Genomic DNA, 19,279 nt, shown 5'->3' with positions numbered 1-19,279 from the left:
CAGTCTCACAAGGGGACATGGAGGATGATAAAAAAGCAATCACACCAGCAGGGGTAAAAATGATGGCACCCAAACCCAGACTTTATTTTCAGCTTTAAAGTACCGCTCAGAATTCAAAACCAGAAAAGTAAAGAGTTTAGCCCAAAGGTGAAAACATATATCCTGGGCACATCTTAAATGGTTAAAGCAAATACCTGTGAAATGCCTACAGCTCCAAGCACTGAAGCCTCCCCATCAACAGGCTGTTCTTACACCACACCATATGTTGGTGGGGGGGGTTTTTATACCTGATCTTCACAATTACAGCACTCTAGCCACTCTAACAAAGCTTAGTGAAGTTTTTTAAACATTCATGAAGTGATAGCTCAGTTTTGAACTGAAGCCGTTCAACCTGAACTACTGTCCTTCAATATTGAACTACATCACTGAATTTTACTGCACTGAGCTAACTTACAAGTACAAGTAGCTCAGAGTAAAAGATATGTTAACTGATTACAGAATAAAGAAATTAAGAGTTACTTCATTTATTTTCTTAAAGATTAGATATGAAAGATGGAAATAACAAAATATCTTAGAACTCCATACTTTTGAAGTGGAGGAAAAAACCTCTTGGCATCACTGTGCAAAAAGACACTGTGGATAACAAGTGATGAGCAGTAGGAAGAGATGTGAAATCACACACTTTAAAACAAAAACCAACAGCCTGGGAAATTCCCTGTCAGAAATGACTGTGAAAAAGTTTCCATGTATCAGCTGATCAGAAGGTGACTGAATTGTTCAGGGGATGCAGCAGAAGGAGAAACCAGTATGATCACAGCATGCATCCTCCAGAAATACAGTTCTGGGCTCCTCTCCACAGCCCCAGCAGAGACCTTATTTGGAAATTTTGCACACATTCCCAGCTGTGTGTTTTAAATAAAGATGGCTCAAAGCCATAGACATACATAGAGTCAGAAAAAAACTATCAGGATTATGAGAAGAAAAACTAATACTTGACAAAGTGCAGGAAGAGCCCAGCTTTTCCAGCCCACACTGAGAGGAAGATCACTATGCAAAAATAGAAAGGAGGAAAAAGAAATATTTTCAGTACAAGGCAATGCAGGTGTAAAGCCTAATGAGCAGGAAGCTGAAAGAAGGCTGCTGTCTAATGAAGCACAGAGAGAACCAAGCCAGACTCCACAGGAGCCGTGGTAGAGAAGGCTTTCAAACTGAAGCCAGGCAAAGTTATGAGTGTGCTGCACAAGTGTGTAATGGCAGTGACCCAGAAAATTCTTTCCAGATCCATGTCACTCATCCAAGCAGAAAAATCTGAAGTGAGCCTGTTGTTTGATATACTTAGTGTTCAGAAGCAGACTAACCAACAGAGGAAGAAAAAAGACAAAATCCAACACGACTAACATAAAAACATTTTAGATGTTCTTATTGGTAGCTTCTTAGTAAACACCTAAGTACGGTGTAAATTCCAAAGAATTTTTTTAAAGATACAAATATTTAGGGAGCTCCTGTGCATAGATGCAAAAACTGAGCCCTGTCTCCATAAAATACCATATTAATTGAATGAAATTTGATGAAAATTTCAAGAGAGACATGACTAATTCACAAGCAATTAAATGGAAAATTTTTTTGAAGTCTGACGGCTGCAGCCATGTCAATGCCACCCTTGGAGTGTTAAGTAAAGGATTATCTTTGCTTTAGAACATCAAGGAAGAGTTCAGGAGAAAAGCGGGTGGAAGTTTCCACTGTTTTCCTTGACTGACAATGGAAGCTGCACATTTCTGCTTCAGCTCAAATAAAAAAAAGAACACAAAGAATTGCAATATTACAAATGACACAAAGTGGACATCAAAGCCCTTGCTAAAGCCTGTTTTTCCAAATATCCTGATTGTAGCATTTTTTAATATAAAGAAAAATGCATATTGCCATAATCAGTAGTCTTAGCTTGCTAATTGCACAATATTGATCATTTAAAACAATGTTACAATTGCTTTTAAAAGTTGAACATCTACAAGGCAATTAATTTGGATTGAAAATGGGAATTACGTTATTTTCAAAGGTGAATTTCAAAAGAAAGACTGCTTGAAAAAATCTTATAAGTCTGTAGATAATACTTCTCAGACCATTGCAAAAAGTAAAAAAGTTTCATATTTGCATAACAGATAGTATAGGTAGTCTTCCTAATTTTCTGGCTAATGAAGAAACAGTACAGTAACAAGATAAAATGTTTTTTAATGACAAACATTTCCTTTATACATGACTAATGTTGCAAAATCTTCAAATACTATGATTTTACTATAAATATAATTTTTAATGCTATACTAACATGACTACTAGTCAAACAGCTTTATTACTTATTTTATGAGTTTTGCCAGTGCAAATGTTCTCATGCCATGGCAACACAACAGTGGTGAATGTTGCTGTAACACCCCAAGCTTTGCTTGCTACTTTACACTTTTCCTCAGATGGTAGTCAAAGAAAATTCATGAAAATATTTTATTCTGACACAAGTTTTCAAAACTGCATGTGCTATCATGCCATCATGCACCCCTAATACCTCCATAGTTTGTATTCTGTCACACAGAGCAAGATTCCAACTTCTACAAACAACTCAATTATTAACTACCTTGGGCACAAAACTTACTACTGTGTGCTCACTGTGATCATAGGAAGGGAAAGACAAAACGATCATTTTGATCATTTTTCTTCTTTTCATCAAGGAGTCTTTAGGAAGCACTACAGTGCTCTCTAAATTCTGGAGCACAGTGCAGCAGCAACTGTGCAAAGTCATTTAAAGCTATTTACATATATCAGCACAGAAGCATCTCTTATTGTAATAATATCTCCAATAAATTTTGAAACAACCTGCAGAGCTTTTCTTTGTAGTCCAAGAGACATTTACTCAAAACTGTAATATGTAACCTTAAATTTCATTAGCCTCCCACCTTGGTTTTTTTTTTTTAATTGCCTAACTTATACAAACATCCACAACTACAGTATGAGATAAGCAAACCAACAACGCTCCAAATGAAGCCTGTTATAATCAAGGCTGCTTTGGAGTAAGCAGACATTGTCAATTGAAGCACCATGTTATTCTGCTTAAAATGCTGACATTCATGTGTGACTTTTAGAAATTCATTTATTTGTGTCTGTGCAGGTGTGCCCACAGAGTTCAAATCATCCCTTATGCTCCTGCCTTGCGTCAACAGCATCCTAAAAACACAACCCATGTAAAAACTTACATACTCTACTGACACCATGAAATGTTTCAGTGGTGTTTATTTAGGAAGAGATTTTTACATCACAGATTGCCAAGCTGCAGAAAAATAAGCAGTACAGAAATCAGGTTGAAATACCAAGACCAGTAACTGCAGCCCATTCTACAAACACAATCAAGTGAGATCCATCTTTTTTCTCCCATCTACCAGAAGTGAAACCCTGGAATAGTGTGTGTATTTACATGGTCAAGGTGTGTGCATTTACCTGAACTACTGCATTAGGTCACCTTGCAATGACCAGACAATTTGAGAGCCAAACCAAGTGCTCATTTACAACAGCACTGAAATGGTGGTAGCTGTGTGCTGTAACACACGGTGCAAGAGATTTAGAAAGTTACTTTCCTAAAAGTGGTAGACATTTTACACTAAGCATGTTATCTCTGGATGCTTAACTGAATAAAACTCCAGTTGGAACATTGAACATTCACTTAAAAAAAAAAAATTCTAAAAATAATCATGCTACTCTAACTCAGGAATTCCTAAGGTTAGTTTTCCCTGGGTACCATCATCACAGAAGGAATACTAATGTACAATACTAATGGAAGTTGCAGGTGTAGGAGTGACATTTAACTGCCTAAACAACCTCTTCCTTCAACAGGAAATAAGTAGATAACTAGATTTTCTATATCCTACTGCTGACATGCACGCCACTGTTTGGGAAACTCCACTTAAGTAATCATTTATTTAGGAAAAGCAGCTGTATTTTTCAGGGACCTTGAAAATATCTGCTAAATGGAAACTGCTAAAAATCCTTTGCCCTGAAATGCAAGAAGTCTCTAACAAGACACAAAAAACACCACCCCAAGAACAAAATTTTTAAAAAAACAGCAAACAAACAACACAATGAAAAAAAAACCCAACCAACCAACAGAACTCCCAAAAAACAACAACAATATTATCAACTATTGAGAACCTATTGATTTGAAAATGAGCAAGACTGAATAGGACAGAAATTCCCAGAGTCAGATCACAGAAAATATTTGCAGAAGTCATACACCAACAGGCAAGGAGAGGTACACCCAAATACAGGCTTCCATAGCTCTCAAAAGAACTTAACACTGTTCTCATTTTACTTTGATTTTCAGTCTGCTCCTACAGCTGTGAACAACTTCAGTTTTAAAATAAAACATGAGTCTTCTCTGCTGCTTTAAAAAAAAAAATCCAGTGAACAACCATTTCCAGACACAGAGTTAATTATTTAAGTAGTACATTTTACTAAGGCACCATAAATTAGGCACCACAATAAATAAGGCACCATAAATCCATAAATTCATGCATTTTCCTTTTCCTCCTGGTTCCTTAAAAGTGAGGACAACAGAAAAAAGAATATTCTACATTATTTATGTGTATTTCAAAAGAAAAGATCCCTCTATAGTTAGCTACTTATTCAAAGGCCAAAAAACCTAGCTGAAAACCCACCGGTCAAGCAGGATTTTCAGCGGGTCAGGACTGAAAAGGTGAATGAGACACAACCCATTTTGACATCTGACTCTTTCCTGAGCAACCCAGCAGAGAAAAGAGCTACTGCCTGCCAAGAATTTGGAAAATACAGGTTCTTTTTCTCCTAGTTTGTTATCAGAAATACATTAAGATTTAGACGTCAAGCCGTACCTTGATTGGTGAAACAGCATGGGCAAAGAGTGCTTGTTTTGAAGAGCCTTTATTTAGCTCCTTATATGTAAAGAAAAAAACAAAAGAAAACAAAACAAACAAACAAAAAACCCCACAAACAAACAATTTAACAACAAAAAACAAATCAAACCAACCAACAAACAAAAAACCCACCAAAAAACCCCTGAACAAATGAAGAGCACAAAGAACTTACTTGGACTAAAATGAGAACAAGGCTGATGGCTCAGCAATTCTAGGATAAAGCTAACTAAGAAATAATTCCCAAAATTCAGTTTAAATTTCACAAAATTTAGAATGTGGGGTTTTTTTACAACCATGACCAGCCACATTCAGGTACAAGGTCCTTCACCACCCCGTTTTGAAGCCACCAATCCCACTACCAAGAGCAAATATATGGCCCAGTTCTGTACCCATGTTCTCTTTTCCAGACTTCCCCATGCTCTTTCAAATCACCCTGCATTAGACCTTCCTGACATTCATGCAACCCCTCCAGCATTTGGCAGGCTGGCAGGCACGCAGCAGCAGACAGGCATTTAGGAAACAATGCCATGGATGGAGGCCTAAGAGCACAGCCCAGCTCCCATTCTTCTGGCTCTGCAGGAAGAACAGCAGCACGGAACAGAACGAGCCTATTTTTAACAATAAAACAGCCAACAGGAGCACACACACAAAGGGAGACCCACAAAATAGAACAACGTCACTTTTATGAAATCATTCTTTGGAGGAGGAATAAAAGAAGAAAGCTTTAAACCAGTCCTTCTGACTTGCAAGGTCACAGTTTGGAGTCAAGCTATCAAATAATGAATCCTACCTGGAGTGTTTGTCCAAAGGACCCAGCACACAGCACCTGTGCTTGCTAGGGAATGACATTTTTTATTTATAGACTGAGGGAAAGAAATCCCAGGCTGAGGTACTTGCCCATTGGGTTATTGCCTCCGTTTGCAGCATGGTTCCTGGCTGTCCCCATGTCTCTGAAGTCAGGTAACTGCAGTTAGCAAGAGGATGCATAACTGCCACCAAATGCTGCCATATGGTCACCAGCCAAGCCTGGGACACTTGAAATAAGTTATATACAGGTAGAAAGCTACAAAGGCTACATGGAGCTACATTTTATGGCATTTGCTAGCTTATTAACAGATCCTAAATGCACATATAATGTAATACTTTGCTCTTCTCCACATTCTAACTCACAAGCCTGCTTTTCCTCTATTTTGAAAAGCAGCTGGCTCTTGATCCATGTTGGGAAGCTGGAACTGAACGAGAAGGCTGGTGTTAAACCAGTTTGCATATTCCCAGTCCAAAGGAGAACTGCCATCTCCATCTGCATCTAAGAGCTGGAAGTGCCATGGAGGTATGCACACATTTGAGTGTAGAGAGTCACAACTGTTTTCACATTCAAAGCAAAATCTTTTTGACATTTTGTCAAATGGTTCAGAGCTTTCTGCTGTTTACAGAAATCACTAAACAAATTCAGAAGACATGTAAGGAAAAATCAGCAAATCCATTTGAATTAAAGGAAGGGTAGTCACATTCTATACACCACAAAGAACAGGAATTATTGAAATTGTAGCAGATCAAATTATTTTATACCTTTTTAAGGTGTTCTGGACAGGGTTTGGAAGGAACATCATATTACTGGAGACATCAACTTGACTGCCTATAACTCAGGACTTGGGAAATGCTAGAAAACTACTCCATCCAAGCTGTGAAGTTTAGCAATCTATTTCCCATTTAGGAAAATCCTCTTTCACTTTTCATGAAAAGGGGACTAAACATGCCAGGATTTTGTGTTCCAGCATCTGCAATGGAGACCAGTGATTGCAAAAGGACCTAAGGTCTTATTTTTAGCTTTTTGGGCAGCTTAATGTTTAGGCCAAGTAAAGAATGCCAGGTTAGCTGAACACCATGAACCAACTGGTTCATGGCAGCAAGCTTCATATTTGCAGTGAGAGCAACCCAAAAAGACAAATACAGCCTTTTGCCCAAAGGACCAACACTCTTGCGAATGGAATTAATAGAATCTTGCAGTCTAGTAACCAAGTCCAGCACCACAAGAGTCAATTACAAACACACACACAGAATTTCCTATATTCCGGTTATTTCACCAAATGTTGTGAACCTTCATCTTTCCCAAGTGACAAATAAAATCAACTAAATTTATCCAATAGCTGACCTCCATCCCTACACCTCAGACTTATTAGGGACCAAGCAGCAGCACTGCTTGTGTCAGGTACTATCATAATGTAAAGGTATTTACCTTCAACATCACCCACTTAACAGCAATGCAATCTCTTGTCCTTCATCTGTCCTTCTACTATCCTCATACAGAACAGGGGGATTGGAAGGAATGATAAACACTCCAATAAATTTCAGCTTCTGGGCACAGGATCAGCTTTCACAAATAACCCACTGAGCAGAGACCCCTTCAGCACAGTTTATTCTTCTCCTGGTTCTCAGCTGAATCATCACCATCTCAAAATGAACAGCAAAAAGACCACTGGCAAGCTGACAAAACTGGAATAACCCCCAACTACCCAATTCTGGGATACCATGTGAGTGCCAGTGACATTTCTGTAACAGACTGATGGATTAAGCATGCAGAGGTTAGAATCCTAAAAACTCCGCAGAACTGCTGGAGTCATGCCACGCTTCTCTTGCTCTACAGCTACCACATTCTTAAATACAATATTGGCAATGAAATGTGGTGGGTACATGATTCTTTGGTTAAGGGTAAATCTCAAGACATTCATATTTCATGTTTCTCAAACCTTTAATATTAACCATATTTCTCAAACACTGGAAACACTGGTTCAGTACTTCCAGGACTTCACTTGCAGAAGTCCTGAAATACCCTATCAAGTGGGGGTTTTTTTTCTTCTTTCTAGTAGTATTACTTCTTTTAATTTCAAATTTTAGAAAAAGCTACCAAGAATCCATCAGTAATAGTGCATTAAAGAATTAGTAGCCTGGTCATATATCTGCTGTTGCAAATAAAGTATCAAAAATAAAAATCAGATTTTAATAAAATAACCCTAAAAATCCTGAAAATATTGTCTTTATTTCAGTCAAGCAAAAATCACACCCATGTGTATTCAATGAGGGATTAGTAAAATTAGCTCAGTTTTTCAAACATCAAGGATGCTGTTAAGGGGCAATTTGTAGCAATTTAAAGCCTAGAATACAACAAGGAATAAAAAATATGCAAGACAACTGAAGAAAAACGTCAAATAAGCTTTAAAAAAATTACACTTCAGAGTTTCCAGCACCAATATCATGATCCCAGAGTGCTGATGGTCTGAACATAGCCTAAATGTTTTTGCAATTCTAGTTTAGAATTTAGAAATCACACTTCCTAATGCTCATATTCTTAAATCATTCCTGCTATCTCTTGATATTTCATTGATTTTGCAGGCAACCTGTAAAGTTATCAAGTACAGAAGTATTTTGCAGATAAGCTTCAGTTCATGCTAGCAGCAGAATACAGAACATGAGACATCTCCCCTTGCTTTTGCTGCTGGAGTAGTATCAGCAGCAGTCACGACTGCAGAAAAAAGCAGCACAACTCACAGCATTTTCTAATCCTCTTATAAGCTACATGTTTCTTTACATATCACTGAGATCCCCTACCTTAGATAATTAAAAATTAAATTTCTCAAAAAATCTAACTTACTTCCTCTCACTGGAATATTTTTACCATTTTGTTCGCTAAACTGTTGAGTTTACATCACTTGGAAATGAAGTACCATCATTAAGTATCACTGATTAAAACCCTTGAGCCAGTATACAGCAGGGGCTGCAATTATTTTGCAGGTGGAATAATGAACTTCAGATACTGAGGCACAGAATTTCCTTGGTTTTCTTAGTGCTCGTTTCTAGTTACAATGAACTTCATGCTACTCATTGTGCATATTGTGAATTCCATATTTAACTTATTTTTAACTTAGGCTACTTAACACGACACATTATCTCTGCTTTTTAGAGTTTTTCTTCTTTCTATGCTTTTATTAACTCATAGAATCAGGAGCAAGTCAACACCACGTTAAGGGATTTAGGATTTTTTACTTCTTTTGATGTTTGGGATTTTTGGTTGCTCAGAAAGTTTTTGGTTTTTTATAATTGTTGGGTACCAGCAGCTCTCAATTGCAGCTAGATTTTCAGCACATCTGATGATCAGGCAGGAGTGCCAACAACTCAGTAATAATAAATAGCTTTAGTCTCACAGTCTCAAAACAGCATTTTGGAAGAAGCTGACTTTCCTTTTCAGGTTCACATCTGCATTGTGACTATAAATGCCACATTCCAGTATGCAGCATCAAAAACATCACTCCGCAAATACTCCAACACTACATTTGGCCACATTAGAATATAAACCAGAGCCATAATACTGAATATGTTGTGAGACCTGAAACTCTCTTACTTCATAAACTGGGTAGAAAATGCCCTACTGTGCAATCTTCTACATCAACTACCCATGTTGACCTGAAAAAAATTTAGTTACTTCATTACATATAGATGGTAGCCTTTCTGGTATGGTTTTGAGGGTTTCCCCTTTTTTTTTCCCCCCCTCTTCTTCTCTCACTTTGAAATATGCTGTGCAATCCCCAGGCATTGAAACCGAAACAGAAAGATAGCAGGACATCTTCTATGTGCCAAGGATGCTCTCACTGCCATCTCTACAGGTCACTAAATGCATTCACAGTCATTCCTCTGAAATGACCCAAATTTTACCATTTATAAGCTTTTGGGGAAATCTGCAGTTAAATGCTGTCCTGCAGAACAGGAATTTAGCCAGTCTACCACAGATCTCTGGAAGGATGCCAGGCAAGTCACCTAGCATCAACCTTTTATATGAACATTAGGCTGTGAGTGCCTGAAGTGGGCCAATATAGAATACTCATGCAACAAAATCCATCCTTTGAATGCTTATTTAGACCTTCCTGTGCTGTGGAATGACCACCTTAGGCTCTCAAAATTCTGCCCTTATGTTTTGCCAAAGATTTGCTTCAGCAGACCTTACTGAAAAATGAAGATAATGCCGCCCCCGCAATACCTTAATTATTTGCCTGAGCACTGCAGTTACAAGCATCTTGAAAAGCCACAGAAGAGAATAATATTTGTGCTTTTCTCTTCTGAGTAAGACTTGAACCGTACACCATAAACACAACCTGGCCTTCTGAGCACTGAAGCTAGCCCAACACATCAAACAGCTGCTCATTACACAGCCATCCACCTCAAGATAAATCTTGCAGAAGATACACGGTCGTGCAATTAAAGACTGCATCATAATGCACTTATAAAGAGGTGAAACGCTATTTCTAATCACATGAAAAATCTACAACCCCTTTACTGGCCTCCAGGGAGGAAATTTTTTTTAAAAATAAGCAAATTAAAAGGAAAGGAATAATCAGAAGAGGCCAAACCAGAAATCTGGTTTCAATAAGTGCTAAAAATAAAGGTGCCAAACAACCAAAGATGATAATCTGTATCAAGTCCCAGAGAAATGTAATTCATCAAGATGAACAAAATCATAACCATCAGCAGCTGCAGCAGCCAACGGGTCAGTACTGCCTAGACAGAGCTTTTCATACATCTATTTTTTGTTCCAGACACAGATATAGAAAGGAGCTTAGCAACTGTAGCCATCTGATCACAGCACCACACCTCTTTTCCACAACTTAGTAGTGCACTGTGATACCCACTCAAAGGACAAATATCTATATCACACTACATTTATTATATGAGTCAAGGAAAAATACTGATGATCTCTTCCAGTAAAAGAAAATTATTTCTAGAATAGTTCTAGATTTCTTAGGAAAGCATGCCAACAGGCACCTTTACTACACATCAAACGAAAGTACCCATATCTGAACAATCCCCATTCAAGACTTTTCCTCAAAATATCACCACTTCCTTCTCTTTCCTGGGAGGGAAGGGACTCCTGGCACATGGCCACAACTCTTTGTGAATTAAAATAGGGTAAGAACAACCCAAAAATTTGATTTACTGCTTCCAGTATTTTTTAGTAATTCAAGACAGGTTGAGCACATCAAAGACTGCAGCACCCATGATCACTTAAGAAGTGTCTCTGTGCCAGCAGCAAAACTTGTCCTTTTTCAGAGACTTTATTTCAATTACACCTGAAGTAAAAATATACGTTCTTACAGGTTTGTCCATAAGCCACTCCAATGTATTGTGCAATTCATGAGTTAATCAGTACACAGTCATATAAGAACTATGCATCTAAAGTCCCATTTTTACAAGTCATTATACCTGTCAATTTTTTAATTTTGGTTTGTTTTTTAGTTGATCTTGAGTAAAGTTCCTACAAGCAACAGATACAAAGGTAAAACAGAAATGAGGTCAAAAGCTAGCACCTTACAAGGCCCAAGCCTACAATGGGAACCGTCATGCACTAGATCTCCATGTGATTTTTTCTACATAATAAACCAGGTGTAAGATGCAATGTGTGAAGCTTTTCAAGAGACTGTTTGAACATCCACAAAATAATATTTTTTGCGACACTATTCATCTTCCTAAAATTTAAGATTAAGAAAATTATAATGAAAGCCCTACAAAGGAGAGGACTCCTCTAACCAGCAAGGACACAGCCAAACATAATGAACCTACTGAAGATGCCCCATCCCTGGAAGTGCCCAAGGTCAGGCTGGATGGGGCTTTAGGCAACCTGGCTTAGTAGAAGGTGTCACCGTCCATACCAGAGGGGTTGGAAGCAGAAGGTCTTTAATGACTCTTCCAACTCAAACTATTCTGAGACTCCTTTAATTACACAAAATCTGGTAAAGTACATCAAATACAAGAACTAAGCAGAAGTATTTTTACAACAGCCCTACTTTCATTTCTCTGCCATCTTTCACCCACAGCAAAATTTTACTCCCTGTTAAACAGATGACAGTAGTTGTGTATCAAGGAACATCACTTTCAGATATGTGCTTGTAGCACTGATTCAAACTTCTCCAATTTATGAAATATGAGGCATGCAAGATCAATACACTTGATAGATGCTGCTGACTTTATTTTTTATATTAAAAAAATCTAGAAAACACAACAGCATTTTTACTCTTCCTCTCTCAATTTTCACCATGATTAAGACAATGGCTAGTTTGCATACCACTTTCACAGAACAAAAGATTTAAACCTTATCCCTCATTCCCTAACTAAACTAGTGTGAAATTAAGATTTAACAGCATTAAGTAAAATTAATTCACAGAAATTTGTGAAACCTTGCACAGGAGATTTTTGCATTCAGTTCCAGATTGGAACTGAATTTTGCATTCAGCTCCAGCAAATCAAGCTGTGAGACTCTGGGTGGGGATGTCACAGAAGTAATTAAGCCTCTCTCCTTGAAATAAGTTCAAGTCAGATATCAATAAAATATTTAGAATTCTGGGAACATACTAACATAAAAATAACTCATTACCAGAAATTATTAATTCAAGAAGTTTTCTCTCTTAGGCAAAGTAAGATAAAGTCTTATGCCTTGGAACTCCAAACTTCCCTCTCTATGAAAAATTTACATCTTTCAGTCTTACCTTCCAAGGAAAATAACGTCTACATGGTGAACAGGCGTGAAAAGTTTCATTGTTGATGGAGTGGTTTTTGCTGAGCTAGTCTGTGTCCTAACAGTTTGAAGTTCTATATAGTCCTTAAACTAAGTCTTTTTTTCATGCAAAATCTGCAGCTGCATGTCAGATAGTATGATTTCTTTCTCTTGCATATATGGGGGCAGTTATAAAGCAATACCTTGACATTTTTCCTTTTACTACTCTTACATTTTAGTCCAGTCTCCATTTTGGAGAGTGAAATTCATCTCTGTGATTTAAAACCTCAAAGTTATACAACTAGAATATGACAGAGTTTGTAATATAGAGTTTCTAAAAAGCTAGTTTATTTTTTTCCTTAATCTATAAGCACTTATTTAATATCAGTTAAACTTGTTGTGCTACCGGAGTAAATCTAGAACTTTTTATTGACATTCTTTGGAGAGGAGAAAGAGCAGGAAAACATATGCAATACATATGCAGCTTTTGTATTTTATTCCTATTTGCAAATTCAAAGTATCCTATTCTATTTCAGCTTCTTCAGTGCTTGAGTTTCAGGAGGAAAAAAGGTGGGTTATGTTTGGGTTTTTTTTAGATTAAGTTCTAAATATTTCATGAACACCAAATGGTTTGGTTACATGAACTCCCTTATACACAGAATGTAATTAACAAGGGAAAGGAACAAAACAATCTACAATAAGAAACTGTGCTATGTTGCTACACATGTAGGAAAAATTCACTGGACACATTCTAAAACATTTCTAGATTACTTCCTGTATTTCTACACAATCAACACTGAATTCTTGCCAAAAAAACGTTCTTCCTTCAGAAAGTTCCTGCTGTCACCTCTTCCCACTATTTATGATTCTTTAACTGTATCTGCTGAACATAGAATTCACATTCCCATGTACTTTCGAAGGCACAGTAGTCACAGAACACACATTCATAAATATCTTCCCAACAAACAAATTTTAAGATTGCAAACTATATTGAATCATATAAAATCTAGCATGAAGTTTTAAACATTTTAACTGAGCAATATGGTTCTATACATTTTTATAGAACTTACAGAACCCTTTTGTCATGCAAAACCTAAATTTCTAATTCCTGACACCTGAGGCCTTGTTAAATAATGTTTGCTCTTCTGCTTATGAATGCATTTTTCCCAAACAATAAACACAGGCAGCCTATGGGATTAAAGCATGACAAAGGTGTAGCTGACTCATGGGATCAATTAGAAAGCATCAGTACTTATGCCTTTTGTTCATTCCATGTTTTACTAACAGTTTCTGCATTTCAGCATAAGTGTATCACAGATGTTCAACGCCATGCTACAAGGCAAAACTACACTAGTGCCACACACTAGACAGAATAAATCTATTCTTATCATCACCTATAATTATATCACTTGTTATACAGCTTACATATTGCTTTAAAGTTTTAACAAATGCATAATGATTTTAACTGAGTGCTCAAAGCTTCCTGCCCAACCACAGCATGTCAGCATTTTTTCAGTAAATTTTTAACATTCAAAAAGAACCTAGAGAGTTGCCTTTTTTCAGCTAAAAGCAATTTCAAATACAGCCACCGACATTAATGCCACCTCAGGTGCAGCTTTCCCTCCAAACCCGCTATGAAATCCACAAGCAGGAAAGGCAGCGAGAGCAGGACGACAAGCAGCTTCAATCTCCATGCAGTTTGCCCGTGACAGGTTATTGATAGAACAAACAGAATTTGCAATACTTACTGAGTGTTTCTCCTGCTGGCCCATAACTCCATGGTTAGCTGGGATTGCAAGTGGTTTCATAATGAAGAAACATAAGCTGAACTGAATTTACACATCATGTACCAATTTCTTATGGATGGCAAGTCACCCTCTACAGCATTAAATTAAAAAGAGGCGGAGGGGGTGAAAGCAGGCTGGAGCTAAAAGTGTCACTAGTGGTAAGCTCAAAACCCCCCTCGCACTTGCAGTGCGGAGCAGCAATCCCAACGACGCCGTTCGTCTCCATTTTTGCCACACTCAAAGTCGAAGCGTGTCAGGACGCACAGAGCCTGATGAAACCCTACATATCCAGCATCCATTCAAGGGAACAAAACCATTCCCTGAGCCTGAGGAATGGGAAAGGGAGGAGGGGGGAAAAAAAGGACGAAAAAAAAAAAGCTAAAATGGCTGACTGCACAGAGACTCCCTCAAAAAGGCTTAATAGAGTATTATATTGGTCAGGGTGCAGGAACCAGCCTCCAGCACTCAGCCAAGCATTGTTAATACTCCTGTTTCATTTGCAATCACACAGTCACAAATGCAGCCTCCCCCTCCCGCCACCAGCAGCCTGCACTCCCCCAAAATCAGGGCAGCAGCAGCGCACACGAAGAGGGACCTCCTCCCCTGGCTGCTAATGATGCTGACAGAGTAGTGACCAGTGATCTCTGTTCCACTCAGCTAACCAAGTTTGCACAATTAATCTCTGCAGCGTGACATTGATGGGCATTTAATTTTATGATGCCTGTTCCTCACAATCGAGACAAGCACTTCTACCGCCCAAAGAGTCAGCAACAAAAATACAACAGTTACACACACAAAAACCCAGAGAATCATGAGTCTGAATGCAATACGCCAATATAATTACGTTATTGTGCTTACTTTGGAAGACCATGGCTGCAGGCAGTTGGCATAGCAACGCACAAGGAAAGCCATTTCCTGGGTAGAAAGAATGCTTCCTTTTCTAAATAAAAAATTCCTCTTAGGATACAAACGGCATTGCTGCTTCCTGCAGAAAGCAAAGACACTGAAGTCTGTCTCTTAACCTGCACACAGGCACACACTCAATGCAGTTCGAGTGATGTAAGTGGATTTCTCTCTCTCTCTCCTCTCCCTCCCTCTCCCTTTATCCACCGAAATATTCCAGTCAAATGGAAGATACATTCCTAGAGGCTCGCCCCCTCTGATACTTAACTGTTTCACTCATTAAGGTAGAGATGGACAATGCAGATAAAACAGCAAGCTCCTGCCTGTGTCTCGTATCAGCCTCGGAAGATCAAGGCATCCCCAGAGGGGAGGGATCCGTTCGCTGCTGGCTCCTAAGAATATCCCTGAAGTCAGGGTGGGAATGAAGAGCCACGTTTACCTCGTCAAATCCTGAACTGAACACGACTTTTCAAGAAGATAATGCTAAAGCAGAGACATCACCTCCCTTCCCCACCCCACCCCTCCACCCAAAAGAGAGCTGCTGCAGAGCTGTAAACATTTTCATCACGTATTTACAAACAGTGCACTTGATGAGCTCGCTCAGATTTTCAGCAGCTTCGCCCTTTCACAGGCCAGAGACATCCACCCACAGGGTGTGGGAGGTACATGTCCAGGCACCTTTCACATACCATTTCAAGCCTTTCTGAATGGAACTGCTGCTTGTCCTTGCACACTGAACACACAGATTCTACTAAAAACACACAGGGATGAGATTGACATAAATATGGCATTTATAATTGTCCCCTCAGAATGTAATCGTACCTTAAACTCAGAAATGTCCCCAGTCACTCCCATTTACATGGCACCCCTTCTCATGGTGTACTGATAAAATCATGCTGCAGAGGAGCTGAAATGCAACAGGGATGTGCTCAAGCAATAAATTGTCAGCCCCACACAATGCACCTCTGAAGTGCCACAGGTTTGTAACACTTGACACAGGAGTGACCAAGCCAGGCACATGACCCATTTCCATTAGGCTTCAACTTTATACAGTTCTCTGTAACATCTTTACAACACATTCTTTAAAATCAGAGACCATCTGGCTTTACAATAACTTCAAAGTATTTTTTTCCCCAACAAGGACAATAGAAAAAAAGACTGAACAGTTGTTACAGAGGCAAAATACACAGGAAAAAAATTGGATACTACAGAATGCTATGTCATACAATCTGCAGCTGCCTTCCCCCAAATTAACATGTACACTGATAATGAGCTTAGTTTGCTACACACTGATTTCATTCACTTCTGGCAATGATTGCTAGCAAATGAGGCTATAAAAATTAGTGGAAATGAATTCTAGTAATGGTTGAGAAGATCCTGAAATAATCCAGTCTATTTTTTGCAAAATTCTTCAATGGACAGAGTTTCATATACAACATTTTTTAAACTGAATGTATTTACATTTATGTGACTTTAATGACACTTATGCCCTTGGTCTTCAATATATTCTAAAAGATAAGTTAGTCTTTAAATTATTCAATTACAACAATTAGTTTAGAATTTTGAAAGTCTTTGTCATGTGCCAGTGCAACTAACAGATGATTTTAGAACATTAAATTATGCTTAAGCCTTGTAAAACAGTTTAATGCTGAGCACAATCAATTTTCTGATGAAGTGCTGATTAGAAGTAGCAGAAGTTATGAATTCTAGGAAGCTAAGGCAAACCCTCTCTAGTACAAAATTTAAAAATACTACTTGTTGACAAAGTAATTGAAATCCTCTTCAGTCTGATTGGGTGGCCTTGTGGTTAACACCATGAGCAGAATATGAGTATTTTATGCTCATGTTAAGAACAAAATGAAGCTCTGCCAAAACAGAAACATCTCCCCAGAGCAGGAAGGCAGCACACCACTTTCTGAACTCCATCACACACACAACTGTCAACATGCACCCTCTCTGCATCACTTGATATTTCCAGCTAAAATCCAGCATAGGTTTCTGTGCCCTAAGCCTTCATGAGTAACATGGAAACATGATTAAACCCATCAAAATAGTAGGAAAACACAAAACTTTCATATAACATTGCCATGAAAAACTTTCTTATTACTTATGCTGGTCACCACTATCTACCTCTACTCATCTGGTAGTAAATAAAGCCAGTAGTTTGTCCATGACGGCAAAAATTATTAACCTAGGAAGTTTAATGGATGTTTACATGCATCAGACTGACAAAAACTTTGTGGTTTCCAAAACAGAAAAATAAGCCTCAAAATGTGAAAAGTGACATTTATGAAATTAGGTGAAGACAACACCACTCACAGGCAATTTGTGAGTCAAAACATCTTTAAGAATAAATGGTTGATTCCATTTCCCTACTCCTTCCTCCTCAACTGTCACCATTTCCAGGTATGGTGTGAGTGAACATACTGTCCATTTTCAGTTCAGAAAATACTCTCATATAATTTATTTTCAAAAAAAAAATTAAAGTAGAAGTCCAGTGAATTGTTATAGTTTACAGTGAAAAATGATTGGAATTTAAATCAGTGTAAAACACAAGAACAATATACTGTGGAAAGTTTCTATCATAAACAAGTATAAATACATCAATGAAAACCAACCTGCAACTTTCTGTTCATGGGTTTTTCAAAACCCATGTAAGAACTCCTTGCTTAGACTTAAAAGTTTGGGGGGGGGGGGGGGGGGGGAAGGCAAGACAGTTTTGCAAATGTTTTTAGGCTATTAAAATGAAATGTTAATACACCTGACATGTAATAATTGCACATGATGAGCTATCTCTGGCTTTCAAAATACTGTATTTATTTTTTAAAAATCTAGCGTCCCTTTATGATTCACAGAAAAGAACATTAAAAAGCCATTTTAAAAGCAACTACAAATGTATAGACATCCTAGAAATACCCCATAGGATTAGGGATTCACAAGCAAAACTGAATTCTAGGTAGAAATTGATAAAGATCTCAGCAGCATGTATCATCTGACTGCAATGTCTCTCAACTATTTTACATTCTAGAACATCATCTCACATGGATATCATTCTCCTAAGCAGTGCCAACAATGCCTGGAGTATTAAACCTTTTTAGGTTAATGATAAATGCTGCAACAACAGATTACCTCAATTCCTCAATTTCAAGCATTTACCTGAACTCACAACTATTTACAGAAGTAGATAAATTTTTACACAGATTACATACAGAGTCAATTTTTTTCCTGAAGTACCTCAAAATCAGAAATTATCAGCACATTTTCCCCTTCCCTTTAAACACAATGCACAGTATCATTTCCTTCATGGTCAAACACCTAGTCAAAAACCAACAGAACACTCTAAGGTCACCGAATTTACTGCCACTGCATGACTCCAGTAGCTAGAAAAAACACTCACAGTGAAGGGACAATTACACAGATATCACACAGCTGTGTAGGTGGAATAACAGACAGCTAAATTGAAGAGTGCAAAAATGGAGTACATCATTTTAGGGAAAATAAGGCAGACCTATATTCTTTTTCTCCCATCCTCCTCACTTGGAAAGAAGTTTAAAACTTGAATTTAAGCTCAGGGCTATTGGACACAAAATTGCTAAAGCTCCCAGGAGCATGCTTCTGAATTTTATAATGCTGGTGTTCTCTGCCTCCCACTAACCTTACCAGAGAGATTACTACCTGACAATCTGTTGCTCCCATCAGATTTAAAAACACCAACTGAAACCACTAAAACCCAGAACAATGATTCACTCAAAATGCTACAATACACTTATATGTCCCATACAATACATAAATCTTATTCTAAAGTATTCAGACAAATTTACTGCCAACAATGTAAATCTCTGGCCATATGACCTGACTTCATACAAGTGAGCTCCTATTTATCAGCATAAAGCAGACATGGGATGGTCTAGGCATACCTACCCCATAAGTATTTTCTCAAGAACTTTGAGCACTTTAAATAAAATTGTTGGATAAAAGAAAATTACCAAATATGTTCTCCAAGGTACTAAAATAACACACAGATAAAACAGTATTCATCATATTATTTTTTTAAATTCCTAAGGCTGTGGCACTGCCATCACTGCAACAATGTCCACTGCACAACTGGTGACACCAAAACAAGACTT

The 19,279-nt window shown here is 37.9% G+C and overlaps 1 protein-coding gene across 13 annotated transcripts in view; it reads right to left on the bottom strand.

Moving 5' to 3' along the window:
• Nucleotides 1–19,279, bottom strand: part of RAPGEF2 (Rap guanine nucleotide exchange factor 2) — a 184,879-nt gene that overhangs the window by 55,321 nt on the left and 110,279 nt on the right. For 2 of the 13 annotated variants that reach the window (XM_005486316.4, XM_074541186.1), the window contains exon 1: nt 14,211–15,032. The exons of 7 other annotated variants lie outside the window; for them this stretch is intronic. In XM_005486316.4, the coding sequence (XP_005486373.1) occupies nt 14,211–14,270 (60 nt within the window). In that variant the 5' untranslated portion in view covers nt 14,271–15,032. Of the gene's footprint in view, nt 1–14,210; nt 15,033–15,107; nt 15,323–15,420; nt 15,643–19,279 lie in introns of those variants that run through there. 4 more of the 13 variants (XM_026792960.2, XM_014266528.3, XM_074541185.1 and 1 more) reach the window with 4 other exon arrangements.

Source organism: Zonotrichia albicollis, chromosome 5, assembly GCF_047830755.1.
Source record: "Zonotrichia albicollis isolate bZonAlb1 chromosome 5, bZonAlb1.hap1, whole genome shotgun sequence".
NCBI lineage: Eukaryota > Metazoa > Chordata > Aves > Passeriformes > Passerellidae > Zonotrichia > Zonotrichia albicollis.
This window is presented reverse-complemented; position numbering and strand designations above follow the sequence as displayed.